Raw genomic sequence first — 16723 nt, 5'->3', positions numbered from 1 at the left:
GAAGAGTTGGATTTGTGTTTCTTTTCTTTTTTTTTGGGGGGGGGGGTAGTAAAAGAAAACAATGATTTGTAATGTATAATGTTTATTGTCAGTGTAAAATATCAGTGGATGAATAAAGAATTTAAATAAAAAAAAATAAAAACAATAATCATTTTTAGTTAGTTCCTCTCTAACAGCATTAAATCCCTCAATAGTGGGAATATTATTATATAGGATTTTGATTTCTTCCAAAAGTTTTGGCTAGGGACCTAATCTAACCCCATTCCAGCTCTGGTTGTGGAGCATAGATAGAATAAATACAGGGCAGAAGGAGAGATCTGTTTTATAAATGACAAACATTGAAGGACAAGTATTAAAATTAGTGCAAAGAAGAAAAAAAAAATAACAACCAATCCAATTACAGATCTTTTTTCCAATGGTTTCTTCAAATTTCATCTAGGAAACAATTACATTATCTTGAAAAAGGTCCATGCTGTAAAACGTACAAATATAGTCATGTATAATGAATAAATACCTTGTTGTGCTGCTAACGCCATGAGATATATATTTCTGCACGCTTAGTTAGTTTTTATATTGGAACTAATTTCCCCTCAAAGGCAATTATGTATCTAGCATAGCCAGACAGCTTTGAGAACAAAACAGACAGATGTACCGAGCATACATTAGATGATATATAGGATGGATTCCATCTGTGTGGATAGTTCAGGAATTCAACCTTGAATATTTAGTCAAGTATGGAAAACAATTATTTTAATTTTAGATTAATTTGTTTGCTAGTTTTATGAATGTTTGCTATGAATGTAATGTTTTCTAAGTTCTTTTTTCTCAACTTTATCAAGTTTTCAACCTTTGGAACAAATTGATAAAATGTTAAAGATAATCTCATCTGTATGCAGCAGGCAGATATTTAGTAAGTACTCAGTATTAGTAATAATAGTAGCAGTAACCCTTGTTTCACTAAGGAGTTAATTGTTAGTTGTGACACTCTGAGGTGTCATAAATTTGCATATTCATCATTACAAATATATATCACTATATTCTAAATATTTGCGAAATTGCGAAATGCTGATTATAGCGGTAAAAATTCACATTTTGAATATTCACGCTCAACACTAGTAGCCACCATCACTCGATATCTGGTGATCTTTACTTCCTGGTGCTGGGGCTCAATATGTCACATTGCCATTAAGCCAATCACTGACTAAAGCAGAGTTCCACCTTAGTCAGGAAATAAAGAATACCAGAGAGCAGGAGCAGTGATACCGGAGGCTACAAATACTGAGCGAGTGGTAAGTATAGATTTTATTAAATTTTTTCTTTAAACCTGAAGAGGTTGAAAAACTCTTTTAAATTTTCAGTTGTTTTCACTTTTCCTGTTACATAGTTACATAGTTACATAGTTAGTACGGTCGAAAAAAGACATATGTCCATCAAGTTCAACCAGGGAATTAAGGGGTAGGGGTGTGGCACGATATTGGGGAAGGGATGAGATTTTATATTTCTTCATAAGCATTAATCTTATTTTGTTCCAGGAATGTATCTAATCCTGTTTTAAAGCTGTTAATTGTTCCTGCTGTGACCAGTTCCTGAGGTAGACTGTTCCATAAGTTCACAGTTCTCATGGTAAAGAAGGCGTGTCGCCCCTTGAGACTAAACTTTTTCTTCTCCAGACGGAGGGAGTGCCCCCTCGTCCTTTGGGGGGGTTTAACCTGGAACAGTTTTTCTCCATATTTTTTGTATGGGCCATTAATATACTTATATACGTTTATCATATCCCCCCTTAAACGTCTCTTCTCAAGACTAAACAATTGTAACTCCTTTAATCGCTCCTCATAGCTAAGATGTTCCATTCCCCATATTAGTTTAGTCGCGCGTCTCTGCACCCTTTCCAACTCCGCAGTGTCCCTTTTATGGACAGGTGCCCAAAACTGAACAGCATATTCCAGGTAAGGCCGTACCAATGATTTATAAAGGGGGAGTATTATGTCCCTGTCCCTTGAGTCCATGCCTCTTTTGATACATGACAATATCCTGCTGGCTTTGGAAGCAGCAGCCTGACATTGCATGCTATTCTGTAGTCTGTGATCTACAAGTACACCCAGATCCTTCTCTACCAGTGACTCTGCCAGTTTAATCCCCCCTAAGACATACAATGCATGCAGGTTATTAGTACCCAGATGCATAACTTTACATTTATCCACATTGAACCTCATTTGCCAAGTGGATGCCCAGACACTTAGTCTATCCAAGTCATCTTGTAACTTATGCACATCCTCTATAGACTGTACAGTGCTACAAAGCTTGGTGTCATCTGCAAAGATAGAAACAGAGCTGTTAATACCATCCTCTATATCATTAATAAATAAATTAAACAACAGCGGGCCCAGTACAGAACCTTGGGGTACACCACTAATAACCGGGGACCAATCAGAGTACGAATCATTGACCACCACTCTCTGGGTACGATCCATGAGCCAGTGTTCAATCCAGTTACAAACTAAAATTTCCAAACCCAAAGACCTTAACTTACCTGTCAGACGTCTATGAGGGACAGTATCAAATGCTTTAGCAAAATCCAGAAACACTATATCCACAGCCATTCCTCTGTCAAGGCTTCTACTCACCTCTTCATAAAAGCAAATTAGATTGGTTTGACAACTTCTATCCTTAGTAAACCCATGCTGGCTATCACTTATAATACTGGCTATAGTAAACTGGCTTAGTAAACCCATGCTGGCTATACCCTTCCTGGTTCAGTATATAATTTCTGTGTAACGCTACCCTACAGCTTTTATATACTATAAATACCTTATGTCATACTTTACCAGTTATAGTAGTTACACTTTAATAACATGTTTCTAAGTGAGCATATTCACAAATTTTTTATGACTATTTTACAACATCAGCTCAAAGGAAAATAAAACATATTTTGGAAAATAATAGGAAATTGTCTAAGGCCCCAAAGCATAGTGTCTTTTATGAGTGATAAAGAGATTTTACAGAACCCTTCATTTGCATAAACTGCATCTTGCTTCATTTTAATTGTAGATTAAGCACAGATAACCATCCAGTTAAATATCCTTTTTTTCCCCTTCATTTACCTCACAGATAATAAATCAAGGAAACGTGTCATTTGATTTGTCGCCATTACATCTACAACCTTGCTTTCTGTTCACAATACATTCAAAGTATTGGCCCTTTTTACATCAACTGATTACCGGGTGAATGAGCATTCTTAGGAATGCTCACACTATATAATGGGGCTGTGTAAAAAGGGACAGTGAACAGCTGACAAGCAAGCAAATATTTATTGTTTGGCCAATTGCATATTTTATGCCGTCAATAAAGATATGATGTGTGGGCAATAATGACTTAGCCTTGTGAAGACTTAAAAATGATCACTGATCAGAAAAATCGGCATTAAAGGGGTACTCTGCTGGAAACATCTTATCCCCTATCCAAAGAATAAGGGATGATATGTTAGATTGTGGGGGTCCTGCCGCTGTGGATCTCTGCGATATCCTGCACCCCTGTCATTTGGTGCACGGAACTAACTCTGCTCCATGTCCGATGACTGGCGATGCAAGCCGTCATGCCCCCCCATAGATATGAATGGAGGGGGTGTGGCGTGACGTCATGAATGTGGAAGCTACAAGCTTCCGTGTTCCGGACGCCGCTGCTGACCCGGAGATCGCAGGAGTCCTATCATTGGATAGGGGATAAGATGTTTCCAACGGAGTACCCCTTTAATTTCTAGCAGCAACTGGTCCAACTAAAATGGCTTCAATAGTTATGTAGTACTGAAGCTGTGCCTGACTTTTCTAACACCCAATCACAGTGAAGCTACATATTTCCATATGTTTATACGAACAGATTTACAAACTGGCTAATCAGGTCATGAGTAGTGTTGGGCGCGAATATTCATATTTCAAATTTTTATCGCAATTATCGCAAATTCGCAAATATTGCGAATATATTTGCTATATATTTGAAATTGCGAATATTCGCTTTTATCACGCATATGCACATATGCGCATATGTGAATATTTGCATATGCACATATTCGCATATGTGAATATTCGCATGTGCGAATATCCGCATATATGATTATTGGCATTTTTTTCACTTGTGGGCCAATTAGAATGATGCAAATACACTTGTCAGAGGTTATCAACAACATCCCTAGCAACCAATAGTAAAGTTGCCCACCCCCTCACTGTTTTCTTCCTCCAATACGCGAATATGCGGATATTCACATATGCGAATATGCGCATATGAGAATATAATGAATACGCAAAATTCGCGAATATGGGATGAATATTCATCTATATATTCACGAAATATTGCAAATTCGAATATGGGCAATGCCTCATCACTAGTCATGAGACACTTCCACAAAGAATCTCTATTCTGGCTCCTGAGCATGAGATCCTTTTCTCTCTGACATAGATGTATACCTATAATGCACTCTATATAAACAGGGCTTATCCTCAGGAGACAACCCCTTTTTTGCTGTGTTATCTCAAGAATTATGTGCCATGGAATTATCAGGCCCAGTTACACTGCTACCTCCAATACTCACACGCTCGTCTTTTTTTTTTTTATCTTGATGACCATCCTGCATGCTGCAGTGGATTAGTCATTGTGTGACACAACAGGCTTTGCCAATGAGATGGAGAATAAATCAGCTGTGTTGCCAGCCGCAGTTTTTGCCTGTGACTGTGGTTAAAGCCATTCATCCATGCCATTCCTTATGCCTGTTCTTTGTATTCTGAACTGCTATCACCTAACCTGTTACAGTATTTTGACTATTCTCCTGCCTGAAGATGTTGTACTGCCCTCTAGGTTGGACTTTTGCAGGTCCTTACGTCTCTGTCTTGTCCCCCAACTAACCGTTGTCTACTGTTTTTGTATTTCTCTGACTGTGTGTTGTTGACCTATCCTTTCTGGCATCCCTAAAGCTCTGTGCACTTATTTCAGTGTAGCTATCGTGCCCAGCTGGGGCTGCTGCTTGTGGGGGGTGGGTCATCAAAGTAGGTAGGGACAATGGTTGGGGCAAGTACTAGTCTGCACTGTTTCCTACCAAATGTGACATCATGTTTACATTTTATCAGAGCCATTAACTCTATGGCAGACATATTTGTAATTTATAATTTGATTTTTAAAGGGTTCATTTGATTTCTGTTGGTATTCTAAACTTTTGATGGGCAATTGAGCATTAACACAAGTACCATAGCCTCTCCAATGTTTTCCACCACTAATAGCTGCCTCACCTTGCTATTAGTTGCTATAAAGGAAATAATAAAGCCCAGTTGCCAATTAATTTACTGTGAGTGTGTGCCTACTGTGGGGTGGAGCACAAGTGTGTTAGGACTTATGAGGTTTGTGTGCCAGGGCTACTTCTCAGTCCCAGTGTGACCCTATCGATATGGTTGCGCTCAGTGCTGTGTTTATGAAGCAAAAAACTCAAAATTAACCCTGTAAAGACAGGTCCTTTCCTAGCAGATTTACTTTTTACAAGCAGCTATATAATTTTCCATTAGGTAGGCTGCATAACAAAGACAGAAATGTTATCATATGGCTGATGAATAGCAAGATTTTGTATGATGTATACTTCAGATTATTGGTGGAATATAAAAACAGTGCACCTGATCTGTGTTTTACAGAAAACGTTGCCCATTAGATGCATTGATTTCCCTTGGTGTGACTTTTTTTTTTTTAAGCAAATGTATGATAAAAATTGGTGAATTGATTCTTCGATTATATTTCATAAACCAGCAACTTGTCAAAATAATTAACCAAATTATTTGCTCGCGCAAATCCTTACCAAACATAAGCACAAGGCTTTAATCTGCCATTCAGATACCATATTCACAATTGATACCTCCCAGAGAAGAAGAATCTAACCACATTTTTAAAAATCTTTTTCTGCTCTAATGAAAGTCAAATCTGTTTCCCTTAAGGGCTATCTGCACATACAGGGCTAGATTTACTATTGCAAATACAACAGAATTTTGGCCCAATTTGAGCTAAAAACTGGCTCACATGAGCATCGCATTTATGATGAGATAATACACTTTGTAGACACAGAAAGATTTGCACTTTTTGGACTAGGTTTTGGTACAAATACTAACCGAAATGAGAACAAACATACTGTGTGTGCATATAGCACTATACTGAGGGAACTCGTAAGATTTACTAACAATGTGTATTTTAAAAAGTCGTCTAATTTTATCTACTGTCATCTACTGTTTATTTTCTTTTTCTTAACAAATAGGTCCTCTTTAAAAATCTGTCTCTGATAGCTTTAAATTGTATGTATTTGCGCAAGTGTCATTCTCATTACATGACCAGATTAGATTCTTCCTTCCTGGAAGATAACAATGAGGGAACAAAAAGGGTTCTTATATAATGACAACAATTAGAGATCTTAACAATCATGTGTGAGTTAAAAAAAAAAGTGCTTAAAATGTGTAAAAAAATAATTAAAAAAGCTTTATTTAAGATAGTATCTTGAGTCACGCTCCAACTTATTTTCCTTAGTTTTGTCTTTCTGGATCTGCTTTATATAGGCACAGCTGAATCAAGTGATAGAACTCAGTTTTGTACGTTGCAGCTCTGTGTTTTTTTTAGATTGGTTTACATGGGTCAGCAGAAGCCCACCAAGAAGGATTTCAAATGATATACAAAGCTTTATTTTTTTTTTGCTTTTCTTTAGAAAGCCACACATATACTGACCCATGTGTTTCTTAGCAAAGAAAGCTGGGAGATTCTTTAGTGTTGTATGTTTGAGGACTTTAAAGGGGTTCTCTGACATCAGGTTAAAAAGACATAAACATTCTTCAGAAGCATATAGCAATACTTACCTGTCTGCTTTAGTTCTAAAACCACAAACAATCCAATCCTTTAGGGGTCTTAGTTCTGTACTTCCAATTTGTATTTCCAGGTTGAACAGTTACTCAGCACTACAATTCCCAAAATGCATTGCTTTCCATCAGCTCTTCATCACAGTTTTCTTTCAACCTATTTACTTCCCTCCCACAGCACTCCTGCCAGTTCTCTATTCATTTCAGTGCAGACTATCACACAATTAGTGAGGTTGCAGCACTCACTATTCATTCCCTGTCTGCTCCTTTGCCTTTAGCATCATTCGTCAAAAGGCAGCATGCTGTAAACACACCTTATTCTCCCTAAAGCTGTGTTCACACCTTGTGATTTTACAACAATTTGCATAGTTATGGTAAAACAGCAACTTTTTTTTTTTACAATGGTTTCAGAAAAATTGCAACAAAAATATGGTAAAAATAGCAACGTGTGAACACAGCTTAAATGTCCCATAAAATATATGTGGGTATATGAGAGGAAGATGGTAATGTAGGCTGTAAGGGCTAGTCATAGGTGATGACATCACTCAGGGGGCTAGAGCTAAGAAAAAAGATCCAGCCAAGATTCCAGTGATAAAGAGGAGGAGCCAGGGAGCTGGGGGCAACACCACACTGAAAATAAAAGAGCTATACAACTTTCTATATATTTTAACACCTTTGTATATAATTTTTATTACTCTTTGTAAATATATATTTGATATTTAATTGCTTACAAATCTACTACATACCATACATCTAGAGTCATTACAAGTAAAGGCATTGCAGGGAGGCAATCACATTTTAATCTTACTTTATATACTCATTGGTTACAGAGTGACAACCATTATCAATGCAATAAATCTCTTTTACGCTAGGAAATATTAAGAATCATCAATATCTATTGGCACCTTGGATAGGACACCAAGGAAACCCATGTCCAGAAAAAAGAAATGTACTTTTCAAAATGTGTTACCTCCATATAAAGTACAAGATATTTATGGGCAAACACTCCTTGTAATCAATATGTATTCTTCATGCACTTCTCTTAGCTTCAGCCAGTTTGGCAACCGAGAATCAATTGTCAACAGCATATAAATAAAATAACAGATAAAGAAAGAAATAAAAGGTATTATATTTGTTCATTCCTCACAATGCAGAATCACCGTATTAACATAAAGCAGGTGTGTTCTTGGAAGATGTGGATTCTTTTGAAACACTAAGCCTTAAGATGTTTACTTATGAGCCCACAAATCATCTTAATAGACTTTCCTAGAGATAGAGGGAGCCATGATTGTAAACCGCCATCTGTGAGTTCATAATGACTCCATTAAATAGTACATTATAAATGGCCATACATCTCTAGGAGTTACACAGTCATTTCCATTACGGTCCGATGAATGGCTGTTACTGTTGTGTCTCCGGACATTATGGATGACGTTTCTCTGTTATTCTTTATAACAGGCACAACAACTAACAGATCTGGAGCAGAAGTTAACAGTGGCGAAGAGAGAAATGGAAGCAGCATCACTGGATAATGTAAGGGTTGTTGTAAGGCAGTGAATATTTACAGTATAGTATACACCAATATATTGGTGTTTCTTTTTGTTTATTTCTAGCTTTCATCTACTAGAATATGTTGTTCTTGAGGGCCCAGCACATTCATATATTACTTGGGCAGTTCTTTGATTTTGAAGTAATCTAATAGGATGCCGTGTGATTCTGTGGATTAACTTAAAGGGGTACTCCACCCCTAGACATCTTATCCTCTATCTAAAGTATAGGGGATAAGATGTCTGATCATGGGGGTCCCTTCGCTGGGGGGTCCCTGCTGCACCCAGCTTTTGTTTAAACTTCATGGTCATGTCCCCTCAATGCAAGTCTATGGGAGGGGGCATGACGGCCAACACACCCCCTTCCATAGACTTGCATTGAGGGGGCATGGTCGTAACATCACGAATGGGCATAACCGTGAAGTCACGAGCCCCGCCCCGCATCGCCAGTCATCCGGCACGGAACAAAGTTCGCTCCGTGCATCGGATGTCTAGGGTGCCGCAGATGAGATCATGGGGTCGCCAGCGGCGGGACACCGGTGATCAGACATCATAGGGGATAAGATGTCTTGGGGCTAAGTACCACTTTAAAGGTGTATGTCCATCAAGTGCTCCCCAACAACTCTGGCCTGTTTGTGGATACTGAAAGTGATTCGGAAGCTGAACTCTGATCGACTTTAATTGACGCTACATAGCACAGCAAGCTACGCTGTTTACTCAGGGTAGCTAATGCTGCTACACTGTTTATGCATTTCCTATTAAAGTCAATGGGAGTTACGCAAACTGTGTAAGATGTGTAAGGTGCCCTCAACCTTAAGATGAGTGCTGGACACACATTTACACCAATACACAAAATTTCCTCCTGGACACACTGTTTTTTGGAAACTTTCTAAATCTGTAAGTTTCGCATAAAAATTGACTCAAAACACACTATGTACTGCCCACTAGGCACAAAAGAAATAGGAGGGTGGTGAGACTGTCATATACTGAGAATAGAAAGGATTTGCACCGATATATATCTCCATGTGTTGGAGGGGAAACATAACCGTAAAGGTGTGCTCTCACAAAGTCCAGTCCAGTATTATGTAGCATTTTAACAGGATGAGGGCCCATTTCTCTATCATTATTCATTGGTTTACATAACACTATATAGTGTACTTTTTTGTTACATTTTTCTACCAAAGTGTGAAAATATTTATCTTTCCCAGATGAGGTGCAGATTGGTTTTGTCCCTGTATTGACAAAAAACATAATTCTTTCACTTCACATTATAATTTAGCATTAATGACACATTAGACATGACATTTTTGGTTAGCTTTCAGAGAGTGTTATATATTTTCTATGACCATCTAAAATCCAGAATATTTTATAATGCAAAGATGCAAATAAAAATAAAAAATGCAATACATTTAGATTTTTTGCTGGAAACATGTATTTTGACTTACAAAATTAAAAGACAACAGATCATAGGAATTTTATTATATTTAGAAATATTATCCTATGGTATTATTCATTGGTTTTCATTTTTATTGGAAGAATTGAATTGGGAATAGTGTTGAGCGGCATAGGCCATATTCGAATTCGCGAATATTCGCGAATATATGGACGAATATTCATCATATATTCGCGAATATTTGCATATTCGTAATATTCTCGTTTTATTTTTGCATATGCAAAAATTTGTGTATGCGAAAATTAACATATGCGAAAATTAGCATATACAAAAATTAGCATAAGTGAAAATTTGCATATGCGAAAATTAACATATGCTAATTTTCACATAAACGAAAATTCGCACACCAGTCTCACACAGTAGTATTAGAGCCTTCTTTACACCACACAAGCTGTAAGCAGAGAGGGGTGATCACTGTGATGTGTACTGTGAAAAAAAAAAAAAAACAAAACAAAAAAACGAATATTCGTAATTACGAATATATAGTGCTATATTCGTGGATATTCGCGAATAAAATTCGCATTGCAAATATTCGCGAGCAACACTAATTGGGAATTCTTAACTAAAAGCAACTGACCTAAATATTCTATTTCCTTAGGAATCTCAACTAAAAGCCTTGAAAGAAACTGTCCAGCTCTGCCTATCTTCAGTGTTACACAATCAACCCCCCATTGTAAGCATCATCTCATCAAAGCCAAGAGAGCAGCCGACATCTGTGAGAGGGACTGGGGAGACACCCATTACAGAGGTATTCATTATCTATTTCTAGAAATCTGGAAAATACACATTATCCATCAAGCTATCAAGTCTCCACACAGCACTTATTAGATATATATATATATATATATATATATATATATATATATATATATACGTTTTTTCCAGCATTTCTGTTTTTGGTAGAAAATAGTGAAGCTCATTATGTTACTAGCACATGACCTACATACTGTTCTGATTAAATAAAATTGTAAATACAATACAATTAAATCATAATAACAATTAAAAACATTATAGCAAAAGTTAATAAAGAGAAGCAAATAATCATGGCCTTTCAGACACCTGGACCCCTCAATGATCATCTGAGTGAAGGTCTGTGGGTCTCTAACAAGAGTGTTCATTGTTTATCAGACACAGAAATTTACATTAAGTACTGCAGCTCAGTGTAATTCAATTAACAGGGGTTGTCCAGCTAAAACTAACTTATCCCCTATCCACAGGTCCTTACTTATTGCCTTTCCACAGTCCCATCAGTCCGTCACCCCGCGATCAGCTACTTATCCCCTATCTTGTGTATAAGGGATAAGTTAGTTTTGGCTGGACAGCCCCTGTAAATGAGACTGGAATACAGAAATCTGCAATACCGGGCACAGCCACTAGAAAATGTAAAACACCTAGAAAGCAATGAAGGCTGTATGTTACTTGCTGGGGCCCTTCAGTCAACTTATACTACAGGTGGGTGCAGGGCCGGCGTCAGGGTGGGGCAATCCGGGCAATTGCCCAGGGCCCCCATCTCCCAGCCTGCAGGGGGCCCCGTCACATTCACTACATCCCTGTGTCGCAAAAGATCTTTTCGGGACACAAGGATGTCTCCTTTCTGTGGCCCTGTGTTAACTTTAAAAACGCAGGGACCACCAGGAAGTAGCACACGCAGTTATGTCACTGACGTCCCGTGTGTGCACCCATAGGAATGGAGGAGCGGAGCATCGCATCATCGAGGAGGACTCACGCTGGCTGGCATGGTAAGCGACCAGCGGCACGTCATCTTCAGTGCTCCGACCACCGCTCCTCTGATCCTGGACCTACTGCTATGGCCTATAGTAGCTTGTGACCCCGGAGCGGAGGAGCGGTGGACAGAGCACTGAAGTGGGGCAGTACACAGGCATACAGCCTCACACTTTATATGGCTGAAGGCTGTATGTCTGTGGGGGGAATTATACTGCATCCAATTGGGCGGGAACTACACTGCACCTAATGTGGGAGAACTATACTGCACCTAATGTGGGGAAACTATACTGCACCTAATGTGGGGGAACTATACTGCACCTAATGTGGGGGAACCATACTGCACCTAATGTGGGGGAACAATACTGCACCTAATGTGGGGAACTATACTGCACCTAATGTAGGGGAACTATACTGCACCTAATGTGGGGGAACTATGTTGCACCTAATGTGGGGGAACTATACTGCGCCCAATGTGAGGGAACTAAAATCTAATATGGGGGAACTATACTGCACCTAATGTGGGGGAATTATACTGCACCTAATGTGGGGAACTATACTGCACCAAATGTGGGAGAACTATACTGCACCTAACCTAGCTTTAAGATTTAAAGGGCCAGTACGCTCATTAGTGTAATTCCCCTGTGGCTCATTTATAAATTCCTCCACCCTCCTAACTCCCCTGCTGGATCTTTGTTGCCTTGCGCCTTAGAGAAAGTGTTCCTTAGTATTGCCTTGCCGTGTATCTGATCCCTTGCTTTGTGACTTTGACCTTGCTCCTCTGCCGCCTGCCTACTGAACTCCTGCTATGTCTTAACTAAGCTACTGTGCCACCTGCCCTAACCTTCTGCTATGCAGACTATGAGCTGCCTTATCCCTCCTGTGCCTCACATCTCCTCAACCGCCTGTTTGGTCGAGCCGTGCCAGGGGCGACCTGGGTGCCGCCTGCCGCAGTAAGTCCATCCCGCTTTGCGGTGCGCTCTGGTGAAAACCAGCGGCACCTTAGACTCCGCTCCCTGGTACGGTCCGAGTAATCTGCCACACAGGTCTAGCGAATCCACATCCACCGGTGTTCCTGTCTTCTGAAAAGTAAGTGTTACAGTAAGATCCGGCCATGGATCCCGCTGAGGTACCCCTGCCTGAAGTTGCAGATCTTTTCTCCGTTGTGGTACGTCAATCGCAGCAGTTGGCCCAACAGGCGCAGCAATTTTCTCAACTTTCAGCCATGATGCAACTGCTTTTGGCCTTGCAACAGCAGCAGGTACCAAAATCTGGCCCACTCCCACCTCCATCTCCTGCAGTGTCTCCTGGCTCCCAGCTGCAACTGCCTTTACCTCCCAAGTATGATGGGGATTCCAAGTCATGCAGAGGTTTGTTACATAGTGCTCCATGCACTTGGAGCTCATGTCTGAACTGTTTCCGATGGAACGTACGACCGTGGCCTTTGTCATTACTCTACTGTCTGGAAAAGCCCTGGCTTGGGCTACACCCCTTTGGGACCGTGGTGATCCAGTATCCTCCAATTTGTCGGCCTCCTTGGCAGAATTTTGCAGTGTCTTTGAGGAACCCGCATGTGCCTCTTCAGCTGAGACAGCGTTGATGAACCTCTGTCAAGGGAATTCTACTGTTGGTGACTGCGTGGTTCAATTCCGCATTCTAGCCTCTGAACTTGCCTGGAATGATGAGGCCATGTGTGCCACATTCAAAAAAGGACTGTCAAGCAGGATTAAAGATGCCCTTGTAGCATGTGATCCTCCATCTTCTTCGACAGAACTTATCCACTTGGCCACATGCATTGATGTGCGTTTTGCTGAGAGACAACAGGAACTGCGCTTAGAGAGGGAACCTGCCCGCCTGACACCCATGTTTCAACATTCACCTCTTCAGTTTCCTGCGCCTCTTGCCGAAGAAGCTATACAAGGAGATCGTTCTTGTCTTACGCAACAGGAGAGATCACGACGATGCAATGAGAATTTGTATTGTATTGTACTAGCCCGGAGCACTTTCTCAAGGACTGTACAGTTCGCCCACACCTAGTGTATGTGGGAGAGGCGCCCCTGGGTGTGAAAACTACCTCTCCATGCTTAACTATTCCTGTACAAGTCTTTGCTTCAGCCAAGTTTTCCTTCAGCTCTACAGCATTTTTTTATTCTGGATCAGCAGGTGACTTTATTGATGCGGCTTTAGTCCACAAGTATCATCTTCCCCTTACTCGGCTCACCAAGCCCTTGTTCATCTCCTCTGTTAATGGACAAAATCTGGACTGTAAGGTTCCCTTCCGTACTGAATCTCTCGTCATGCAAGTGGGAGTATCACATAAAGAAAAGATTGAATTCTATGTTCTGCCACACTGTACTTCTGAGATTCTTCTTGGCCTTCCTTGGCTGCAACACCATTCTCCGCAACTGGATTGGAGAACTGGAGAAATATTTCACTGGGGACAATCCTGTCAACATTTTTGCCTCCAACCAGTTCTGCGTAAAGTTGTTTCTCATCTTCCTCCTTTACCTGGCCTGCCCCCACCTTACCAAGATTTCTCTGATGTTTTCTGAAAGAAACAGGCTGAGTTTCTGCCTCCACATCGTCCTTACGACTGCCCTATTGATCTTCTTCCTGGTACCACTCCTCCCCGTGGAAGGATATACCCTCTATCAGTTCCTGAGACCAAAGCCATGGCTGAGCATATCCAGGACAATCTCCAAAAGGGATTTATCCGTAAGTCCTCTTCTCCTGCTGGAGCTGGTTTCTTCTTTGTAGGGAAGAAGGATGGGAAATACTGAAAAAATAATATTTGGTGTAATCTACAGACCCCCTAATATCACTGAAGAAATAGAAGGTCGGCTTCATAAACAAATAGAGAGGGCCGCCCGGGCAGGTACAGTGGTAATAATGGGAGATTTTAACTATCCAGATATAGATTGGGGCCGGGGGCTGGCTAAAACTACAAAAGGGCGACAATTCCTAAATTTATTGCAGGATAATTTTATGGGCCAGTTTGTGGAGGACCCAACAAGAAGTGATGCCTTGTTGGATCTGATCATTTCCAACAACGCAGAGCTGGTTGGTAATGTAACAGTGCGGGAAAACCTTGGTAATAGCGACCACAATATAGTTACTTTTGACTTAAAATGTAGAAAACAAAGACAGGCGGGGAAGGCAAAAACATATAACTTTAAAAAGGCAAACTTCCCTGGGCTGAGGGCTGCACTACAGGACATAGACTGGGGGGAGGTGTTGTCAAATACTGATACAGAAGGTAAATGGGACATCTTTAAATCAACTCTAAATAACTATACAGCTAAATATATACCAAAAGGGAACAAATATAAACGATCAAAACTAAATCCTACATGGCTGACAAATAATGTTAAAAGAGCAATAATCAACAAAAAAATAGCCTTCAAAAAATTCTAATCTGATGGGTCAGCTATAACATTTAAACAGTACAAAGAGCTTAATAAAATCTGTAAAAATTTAATAAAAACAACAAAAATTCAAAACAAGAGACAGGTGGCCAAAGAAAGCAAAACTAATCCTAATTTTTTTTTTAGATATATAAATGCAAAAAAACCAAGGACAGAGCATGTAGGACCCCTTAATAATGATAATGGGGAGGTTGTCACGGGCGATCAAGAGAAGGCGGAGCTACTGAATGGGTTCTTTAGTTCTGTATACACTATGGAAAAAGGAGCTGACATTGGACAGGTCAGTGCTGGTAACACATCATGTAATGTACTGAACTGGCTTAATGTAGAGATGGCACAAGGTAAGTTAAGTAATATAAATGTAAGAAAATCTCCAGGGCCAGATGGATTGCACCCAAGAGTTCTTAGAGAGGTAAGTTCAGTAATATCTGTACCCCTCTTCATAATATTTAGAGATTCACTGGTGTCTGGTATTGTGCCAAGGGACTGGCGCAAGGCGAATGTGGTGCCAATCTTAAAAAAGTTACTAGGTCTTCCCCAGGAAACTATAGACCGGTAAGTTTAACGTGCATTGTGGGTAAATAGTTTGAAGGACTTATAAGGGATTACATACAGGAATACATAGGGGATAATAGTATTATAAGTGATAGCCAACATGGGTTTACTAAGGATAGAAGTTATCAAACCAATCTAATTTGCTTTTATGAAGAGGTGAGTAGAAGCCTTGACAGAGGAATGGCTGTGGATATAGTGTTTCTGGATTTTGCTAAAGCATTTGATACTGTCCCTCATAGACGTCTGACAGGTAAGATAAGGTCTTTGGGTTTGGAAATTTTAGTTTGTAACTGGATTGAACACTGGCTCATGGATCGTACCCAGAGAGTGGTGGTCAATGATTCGTACTCTGATTGGTCCCCGGTAATTAGTGGTGTACCCCAAGGTTCAGTACTGGGCCCGCTGTTGTTTAATTTATTTATCAGTGTTATAGAGGATGGCATTAACAGCTCTGTTTCTATCTTTGCAGATGACACCAAGCTTTGTAGCACGGTACAGTCTATAGAGGAGGTGTATAGGTTACAAGATGACTTGGATAGACTAAGTGCCTGGGCATCCACTTGGCAAATGAGGTTCAATGTGGATAAATGTAAAGTTATGCATCTGGGTACTAATAACCTGCATGCGTCATATGTCTTAGGGGGGATTAAACTGGCAGAGTCACTAGTAGAGAAGGATCTGGGTGTACTTGTAGATCACATACTACAGAATAGCATACAATGTCAGGCTGCTGCTTCCAAAGCCAGCAGGATATTGTCATGTATCAAAAGAGGCATGGACTCAAGGGACAGGGACATAATACTCCCCCTTTATAAAGCATTGGTACGGCCTCACCTGGAATATGCTGTTCAGTTTTGGTCGCCTGTACATAAAAGGGACACTCTGGAGCTGGAAAGGGTGCAGAGACGCGCGACTAAACTAATATGGGGCATGGAACATCTTAGCTATGAGGAGTGATTAAAGGCGTTACAATTGTTTAGTCTTGAGAAGAGACGTTTAAGGGGGGGATATGATAAACGTATGTAAGTATATTAATGGCCCATACAAAAAATATGGAGAAAAACTGTTCCAGGTTAAACCCCCCCAAAGGACGAGGGGGCACTCCCTCCGTCTGGAGAAGAATAAATTTAGTCTCAAGGGGGCGACACGTCTTCT

At 40.2% G+C, this 16723-nt stretch overlaps 1 protein-coding gene across 2 annotated transcripts in view; it reads left to right on the top strand.

The window, feature by feature from the left end:
* The window catches only part of LOC130276814 (leucine zipper protein 2-like), a 479250-nt gene that overhangs the window by 417735 nt on the left and 44792 nt on the right, over nt 1-16723 (top strand). For both annotated transcript variants that reach the window (XM_056526707.1, XM_056526706.1), the window contains exons 8-9: nt 8325-8399; nt 10465-10614. In XM_056526707.1, the coding sequence (XP_056382682.1) occupies nt 8325-8399; nt 10465-10614 (225 nt within the window). The remainder of the gene's footprint in view (nt 1-8324; nt 8400-10464; nt 10615-16723) is intronic.

Source organism: Hyla sarda, chromosome 6 (genome assembly GCF_029499605.1).
Source record: "Hyla sarda isolate aHylSar1 chromosome 6, aHylSar1.hap1, whole genome shotgun sequence".
Lineage (NCBI taxonomy): Eukaryota > Metazoa > Chordata > Amphibia > Anura > Hylidae > Hyla > Hyla sarda.
The sequence above is the reverse complement of the archived record's forward strand: the minus strand, read 5'-3'. Positions and strand labels throughout refer to the sequence as shown.